Source organism: Monopterus albus, unplaced genomic scaffold (assembly GCF_001952655.1).
Source record: "Monopterus albus unplaced genomic scaffold, M_albus_1.0 scaffold235.1, whole genome shotgun sequence".
NCBI lineage: Eukaryota > Metazoa > Chordata > Actinopteri > Synbranchiformes > Synbranchidae > Monopterus > Monopterus albus.
In genome coordinates this window covers 837,352-845,963 of record NW_018128115.1, presented here as the reverse complement: position 1 = coordinate 845,963, position 8,612 = coordinate 837,352, and the positions used below count along the sequence as shown (strand labels likewise).

The 8,612-nt window shown below is 46.9% G+C and overlaps 1 protein-coding gene across 1 annotated transcript in view; it reads left to right on the top strand.

Moving 5' to 3' along the window:
* The window catches only part of strn (striatin, calmodulin binding protein), a 46,243-nt gene extending 39,168 nt beyond the window's left edge, over window positions 1-7,075 (top strand). Inside the window, 8 exon segments of the mRNA XM_020620294.1 lie at window positions 390-565; window positions 727-774; window positions 1,437-1,558; window positions 2,079-2,246; window positions 2,535-2,675; window positions 3,551-3,652; window positions 4,478-4,564; window positions 5,359-7,075. Of these exon segments, the coding sequence (XP_020475950.1) occupies window positions 390-565; window positions 727-774; window positions 1,437-1,558; window positions 2,079-2,246; window positions 2,535-2,675; window positions 3,551-3,652; window positions 4,478-4,564; window positions 5,359-5,528 (1,014 nt within the window). The 3' untranslated portion in view covers window positions 5,529-7,075.
* The last annotated feature ends 1,537 nt before the right edge of the window (window positions 7,076-8,612 follow it).

Below are 8,612 nucleotides of genomic sequence, written 5' to 3'. Positions count from 1 at the left end.
GGTTCACCAACGCCCAGTATGGTACAATGTAGGATCTGTTTCAGTGTCCCACTTTACCGTAATCTGTGAAAGTGTGATGGAAATCCTTTTTGGCCAAATAAAGGTGATTATCCTTATTATCCTTTTATTCCCAGCAGTAAATAACAATAATTCCTAATGACATAATTAACCTGCGGTAGTTGTGAAGCGATTTCTTTTTGTTTGTTTGTTTTTAATCCAGGCCTATTTGGTGTCAAACTCTTACACTCCAGGTGTTTGTCTGACTGGTTTGACTCTCCCCTCCTTCAGTCTCTCAGTGTACAGAGTTGTGTAATGTTTAAAGGCTACATGTGAACTAATGTCTAGTCACCAGATTGGTTTTAACTAAATGTGAAACCTCCTTTCGTCAGATCACCAACAACAAAGATGCTCTGAGGAAGACTTGGAACCTGAAATTCACCCTGCGGAGCCACTTTGACTCTGTGCGCAGTCTGGCCTTCCACCCGGTGGAGCCGGTCCTGGTCACCGCCTCTGAGGACCACACCCTCAAACTGTGGAACCTACAGAAGACGGCGCCCGCCAAGAAGTGAGGCTCTAACACATCACTGAAATATTCTCTTAGCTCATGGAACCAGATCTTTGTTTGTTGCAAACGGGCTTTTACTTTGAATTCCTCCCGTTTCCTCCTTTGTTGTCTTTGTGTTGTTGCTGTTTGCTGTTAACACAAACTCTGCTTGAACCTTCCAGATGTGCTGCTTTAGACGTGGAGCCCATCTACACTTTCAGGGCCCACAGGTGAGCTCCTGTTTAGTTGTTTGACAAGGTGCTTGGACTAAGGAACGACCGTGTTCTTGAGCAGTGCTGCATTGTGACTTCACACTGCTTTGAACCTGCGAGTTAATGAATCAATACTTGTTACATTTTCTTTGCTGAGGAAAACGTATTATTTTTTTTTTTTATATGTATATAATATTTATGGAAATATGTTCAATGAGGGCAGCACAGCAGTGGATAGCACTGACACCTCACAGCCAGAAGGTTCTGGGCCGACCCGGGGCCTTTCTGTGTGGAGTCTGCATGTTCTCTCTGTGCCTGCGTGGGTTCTCTCCAGCTTCCTCCCACAGTCCAAAGACATTCATCTTAGGTTGACTGGTGACTCTGAACTGCCCATAGGAGTTGAGCAGTATAGATGATGGATGGATGGGTGTGTTTAATAATTTAATGTATAAGTCAGCGATTTTGCAGAATATGATTCTGTGGGGAAGAAAAGCCAGAATCCCATTTCACTATTAGTAAAACAACCTCAGACTGATCAAAAGTACAGTCATCATACGTCCCCATCACCTGAATCCCGTTCATTAATAATCTAATTTTAGTGCCGGGACGTGTTTGGATATGTGAGTTTCTAATGCTTTACAGAAAACTGATTGAGTATGAATGCTCTCTGTTCCATGCAGCGGGGCGGTGCTGTGCGTCACCATGAGCTCCAGTGGTGAGCAGTGCTTCAGTGGCGGGGTGGACGGTACCATTCAGAGCTGGAACACCCCCAACCCCAATGTCGACCCCTATGATTCTTATGGTACGTTCCAGTGTGGCCCAACACAAGCATGAACACCTCTGGTTTTTTGTGGCTGCACACAGTGAGACACCCTATGGATCCATAATCCATCTGGCCAGTGTAGACGAGGAGAACAACAACCAGTGAGTCTCAAATGATCAATAAACTAGTGAACAGCGCGTCCATCAGAGGTCGTGGCTTTAAAGCAGCCTGGTTCCTGGATCGGCCTCATCGGTGCCTGTCAGTGCCAAATGAAAGAGGAAATACCCAGGAAACAGGAAACGGGCAGAAACAGCCCAACAACCAATGAGAGGAAACAAACATCACAAACGCTTTGTGTTTCCCACTGATGGTTTAAGATTTAAAGTACTGACAAACACTCCTTAAATGTATATTTGTATTTATTTTATAGCAAGAATGTGTACTCGTACACATAGTACGTATGAGTAGTGTCTGTATTGTTAATGTCTGAAGCAAAAGAGAACTGACAGAGTTGTTTGTGTTGTGTTTCACCACCTGGTCTCTGCCCTCGTTGCTGCAGAGCCCTCGGTCCTGCGGGGGGCGCTGTGCGGCCACACGGACTCGGTGTGGGGTCTGGTCTACAGCTCGGCTCATCACCGCCTGCTGTCCTGCTCGGCCGATGGGACAGTGCGCCTGTGGAGTGCCGCTGACACCTCGCCGTCTCTCGCTGTCTTCAACGAGAGCGGAGGTGAGAAACACCAGCTGCTGGTGGTGACCTCAGTGGGTTTGGGGGTGGGGCCTAACATGCTGCATCATCTACCTGTTCACTGTCGGTCACGTCTCCTGTCTCACTCCTCACCTTTCAACGTCATGAAAACACATTGTACAGGTCTGATAAAATCTAATCAGCTTCGTGTCGAGACCGCTTCACATTTAGACTTTGACATCCATCATGGCGCATCCTACAGCAGGTGTACAGCCCCCATGGTTCACCTGTAGAGGTGTGCCACCTGACGAGTCTGTGTGTGTGTCTCAGAGCTGGGCGTGCCCACCTCCGTGGACCTGGTGAGCAGTGAGCCGGCTCACATGGTGACGTCCTTCTCTACCGGACACATCGGGCTCTTCAACATGGAGACGCAGCAGCTCATCCTGAAGCTGGAGTCTGCCGGCCCGCCAGGTAAGTCAGCCGACCAATCACAAACTAGGTGGCGTCTGTACTGATGGAGTGAATATTGGGCACTTGGGTGCCACCTGTCCTTAAGGTCTCGTATCAACTAGATGGGAAGCCCCCAGGTCATCGCTATGATGTAATGTCGTTTTAACAGTCGTGTTTGGCGATCATGCTGAGCAGACACAGTAGCACCGCCTGCGCTGCGCTGGCTCCATGTTGTAGTTCTGTCTCTCAGCACGTCGCCTTTATCAGCTGTAGTAAAAAGGTAACACAGTGCGTCTTCCATCGCTGGCTGTTTGTGACTGTCATCGACCTGACGTGGGCACGTGCAGGATCACTGCCAGCAAAACATCAGCTCTGACCAAGATGATCTAGGTCCTGAGATTTTACACATTTGGATCATCTAGTGATTTATTTGGTGAAGGTGGTAAAGAGAGAGGCGGCCTCTCAGTGAAACTACCAGGGTCAAATAAAGACCAAAAGACTTCTTTGGTCACATCATACAGAACAGCTGTTGTTCTTCTGTACCAGGCTTATTATTCAGAATACTCAATATAAAAATGTCAAACGAGTCAGCTTGTAATTATGAAGTTACTGTATCTGAAGCAGCAGGGTGGTGGTACAGAGCAAGACGCTCTGACCGGCTGCGATGTGCACACGGCGCTCATTAGTAGGAGGCATTCGGTGCTGGTGTGTGGGATTTGTTGACCCGGACTTGTGTGTTTCCATCCGTCGCCCCGGTTGATTCTGACAGTTTGAAACGGTTGTATCTCCTGCAGCAGGTTGTCTCGATGCTACAGCACCACCTCTCAGTCTGAGCTGATGGAAGGTTGTGGGTATTAAATGCTAATCTTGTCCTTCTCGCCTCCGCCCCCACACAGAAGCTCCCTGCAAGATCAACAGAGTTCTGAGTCATCCCACACTGCCCATCACCATCACAGCTCAGGAGGACCGGCACATCCAGTTCTTCGATAATAACACAGGTACACAGCAGCAGCTGCTGCAAGAGGAGGGAGGTGTGACATTTACTGTGCTAGAGCCTCGTGCACGAGGAGCAGTACAGGAGCAGCACCATGATACAGACAGTGATAAACAACTCCCGACTGACTGATTGGAAACACAACCAGGAGGTCCCCTGATCAATCAGCTGATCATCGTCCTGATCATCTGATTGATCATTTTATCCCTAGAACGTCAGACACTGGGATAAAGTCCCACTGTGACTCTCCAGAGCCAAAGGTGGCGTCTCCACACGTCTCGTTGTGTCCAACCAACAGACCCACAGAGACTCAGCTGATTCTCATGTCTGACAAAGAAAAGCATCAGCTCCTCACATTAAAGAAGGTGGAACCAGAACATGTCGGTGACTGTTGCTTCTGAATAGCTGAGGTTCATTTTCTACCAGTGAACGACACAGTGGGTTGGACACAGTGAGGGGGCCTGGTTTGGAAGGAGGACGTTTCCTCCTCCGACAGAGGAGACCTGACAAGGCTCTGCAGACTCGGCCCTGCTGGGTGGGGGTTTGGCCTGTCAGCTGTCATCCAGCTGTGTGTGCCGGGGTTTGTCAGGTCTAAGACAGATTACAAATTTATAAAAGCAACCCAGCATTACAAGCACCATTAGTTTAGGCTCTAATGAAAGATGTTATCCTGTTGCATTATGGGAAATGTAGTCACCTACCCTGGATCAGTGTAACGTGCCCCAGCTTTGTGATGGTGTGATAAGGCTGTGGCGTGTGATTAGAGAGTATGGCTGAGCTGAGTGGCCTGGCTCACACACTAACCTGTGGATCTGTTCTGAATGTGAAGGGAAGCTGATCCACTCCATGGTGGCCCACCTGGACTCTGTCACCAGTCTCGCCGTGGATCCAAACGGACTATACCTCATGTCTGGAAGTAAGTGTGCATGCCCACGTGCACTGACACATGATACCGGTGCTCTGTCTCCACAGTGCAAAGCTTTGGTATGTTCGTGTTCCCCTCAGGATGGACCATGGTCCTCCGACTCTTCATTTAGCCCCATCATCAGTTCAACATTTCACTTCAACACTGTGGTTTATAAAAACATAAGTCAGGTCTGAGCTTGCAGACGGGGTCGTACATGTCAGCGTAGGAACGTGAACAGTTGCTTCACAGAGTATTCAGAGCCCTTCACTTTGCCGTGTTGTAGACTTAAGTGTAACAGATAAAATTTCCATCATTCAGTGACAAAGTGAAACACGTCTTCAGTCAAACTGAACTCCCTCCTTTCCAAAAGTCTCCAGACTCTTTGCTCAGGTGCATCCTGTTTGACGTGTGTGTAGACCAGGGCTTTTCACAGTCTGGATCCAGACTGAACCCTAAGCTCTGTGTGTGGAGACACCAGGCTCTGCTCACCACCTGCCTACACCATCCCTACAGTGAAGCATGGTGGGGGCAGCGTCCTGCTGGGGGGCTTCTCAGCAGCAGGGACAGGGAGACCAGTCAGAACTGAGGGGAGGTCCTGGAGGCGAACCTGAGACTAGGCCAATGGTTCACCTTTCAGGGTGGCAGCAGTGGCAATGTGAATCTACAGCATAAGTGTGTAAACTGTGACGGGCTCTGAAATGTTTCTGAAGCTACTGTGCATATGAAAAACAGGAAGTGACTGTGACTGTAGACTTCACTCTGAAGGGTTTGTTCTACACACATATCCTTCTCTCTCTGTCCAGGTCACGACTGTTCGATCCGTCTGTGGAACATGGAGAGCAAAACCTGCATCCAGGAGTTCACCGCCCACCGCAAGAAGTTCGAGGAGTCCATCCACGATGTAGCGTTCCACCCCACCAAGTGCTACATCGGCAGTGCCGGGGCCGACGCGCTCGCTAAGGTCTTTGTATGACCTGAGGCTGCAGCTGACTGGGGAGGCGCCCTGATGGAAGAAGCTGGAGTGTGTGACAACGTCATGACCGAGCTGAGAACTGAAGGTGACAGGGACACGCACTGCTCCCTTAACATTTGTCAAATACCTGTCCCCACCCCCTTCCTGCACTCGGGCTGGCCCGGGTCTCGAAACAAACAAACCTCCAGATGAGAAGACAAATGAAAGCAAAAAAGGAAGAGGCTGAAAAATAAGACCAGGAGGCCTCGGTACATTTTCCTGAAGCTGAATCTTGTCTGTGTTCTCTCTGACCCCGAGCACTCCACGTGTCTGTTGGTGTTGCTTTGAGATGTTTGTCATGATAACGTGCCTTTTTTCTCCAGAGCATACTTCCTTTTAGGTGCAGAGGATTAGACGTCACCGGTCCGACTCTGCACAGCACTGTTGGATTTTTGAGTTTAAATTAATTTGCTGTAATTTTTATTTTTCTTCCTAAACAAACACTAAGTTGTGTCTACAGTCCATAGGAGTCGACTTGGATTGGCCTGATTTTGGAGCGCTGTCCGTCATGAGGGCGGAGTTATCATCCTGGAAACGCCCCCACAGGGGATCGAAGGTCAAAGGTCATGATGCTGAGCTGGTCTGGAGTTAGTTTGCATGCTAGTTAACCGTTTGCAGTTGCAGCTAGCACCAGTGCTGCATCCCAGGCTTAGACCAGAGATCAGCTCCAGTCTGACTCTGTTTGATGCGTCTCCTGTAAAGAAATTATTTTAAAATGTCACTTAAGTTCTTAAAGTTAAATTATTGAATCTTGAATTGGATTTGCATCAGGTGAGTTCAGGTCAAGCTGGCAGCAAACCGAACAGCGGCGTGTCGTCCTCGCTCCCACCCGAGCTGAGACCCTCTCGGCTCAGCGGCGCAGCGAAGCCGGTCCCATGTTCAGTGTTTGGGTCGTTGTACCCGAAATGAAATGTCACGTCAGACCGTCTGGGAGAACCACACTAATCCAAAATACTTCTGGTCTGAATTCATGGCCGATCATTTCCAGTTTCAAGGCTTTTGTTCACAGAGTTGTAAAATATTTATCGAGTTTGTTCCGAGTCAGTAGTTTTGATCAACGTCATGGTGACGAGGCTGCTTTTTAATGTGTATTGATAGTTGAATGTCACGATGACCTGCAGCCAGAACAACCTGCAACGAAGCCTTTCTCGTTTCTTTCTTTAACTTTAGTCGCATTAAGTATTTATTAAATTTAAACTGCCAAATTAAAGATTCAGCTGAGATGATGAGATGCTTCCTGTTTAACCCGACAGCTGGTGTTGCTAATGCTAATTAGCTCCTTTGTTGTAACATAGCAGTAGTGCTCAGACTGTGGGTAACACCTGTTTAGTCCCCAAGCTGCTCCCTCCACATTTCTACATGCTTTATATTCTGACTGCCTGAAAATATTGTATTTTGTGTAACTATTGGAGCAGTTACTAGTTTTTTAAGCTCTTCTTTGTGTTTGGTGACAGATGTGTAAAATACAGGTAGACTTTATAAAGATGTGATTCTCTGTTTTACTTGAAGAGTGATGTTTATTCCTTTGGGTTCCTGCTGGTGTAATAAATACATATACATGACTGAGAGCATAACACTTTAACCAAATTATCACGACAGAAATGCAGCTGTGTAACTGACATGGTGGGAAGCTCTGGGGAGATTAGTTTGTTTTCTTTGAACATAAATTTAAACTGTGTAAAAAGGGTAAACAGATGTGTACAGTTTTTAATTATCAAAGCAAATCTATCGATTAACCAGGTGTAAAGGGTTTATCATGGGAAACTTTAACTGCAGAAATCAGCAAATCATGTACAACTTCTACATGAGCAGAGATCCAACAGTTGTGTACATGCTGTTTCAAGTCCGCTTTCCTGTAAAATCATGTAGAAAATGAATGGAGTCTGGTTGAAACAGGCTTATTTTAGACTGAACCGTGTCTGATTATTCTGAGACTTTGTGTGCACCACACTGAAAATATTACTAAATGTCTTTAAGTGTTGACTTTACAGTGAAAGAGAAGCGTTCAGCCAGTCATGGGATGCCCAGTGTGGGCTTTAAGACCACGTCCACATGAGTTCAGCCATTTTCATAAAGACCTGCATCCTCTTCCTGTTTTCTTTTTTTATTAAGTCAACAAGTAACTAGTTTTTCACGCTCTGGACAAATCAGCCATCAGCCGATGCTCACTTCATGCTGTCACACACCTGATAACAGGAGAGGAAGTCTTTGCTTTTTACTGGGAAACACTGGAGAGTTTCACTTCTTCAAGCCTCTCGAGCCGAAGTAGGAAACCTGGTTATTTTGTCCAGCTACACCTGTGATGACAGGCTGTAGGAGGGTTTATTTTAAAGGTTGACAAAAAGAGGAGGTCAGGCACAGAACATGAGCAGAACCTCGTTGGAGCTGTGCTTTCAGTGGCAGAAACAGATTTGTCCTAGTTCTGCATCGAGTCTGCTTGAGCACATCCAATACAGCAGAAATGTTCATGCAGAAGATAAAATGGATTGTTTTTATATATCAATAATATAATAGTGGTGGGAACCAGGGTTCGTTACGATCCAGAATCAGGCACCCTGAACAAAACCTGACTCCATTAGCATCCATCCACTGTATTTAACTTTCAGAGCAGCAGACTCATTCGCCAGCGATTTCCTTTCCTCATCTTGATCGTTTTCCACCAGTATACCTGACCATGGCGCCGGTGGAGCTGACTGCACTCCAACACTAACACTAGCCAGTAGTGATGAGGCAGCTGTGTCTCGTCTTCTGTGGCCAAAATCCGAGCTGAGCCTGTGAACCTGCATATAGAACCTGTTGTCGGGTCCAGTTTGCCTGTAAATGGTTCTGTTGTCCTTTAATGTGTACATGAAACTATTACACAGAGATTCTGGAAGCTAATCTGTATATACTGTTCTTTTTTCCAAAATGGGAGACTGACAGATTTATCAGTAACAACAATAAAGGAATATGTTGTACATCATGATGGCGATGTGTGGCTTTGTTGCATTAAACACCACAAAGTGTCAACACGGAAGCTTTGTGTTCGGGTTTTGTTATATATAT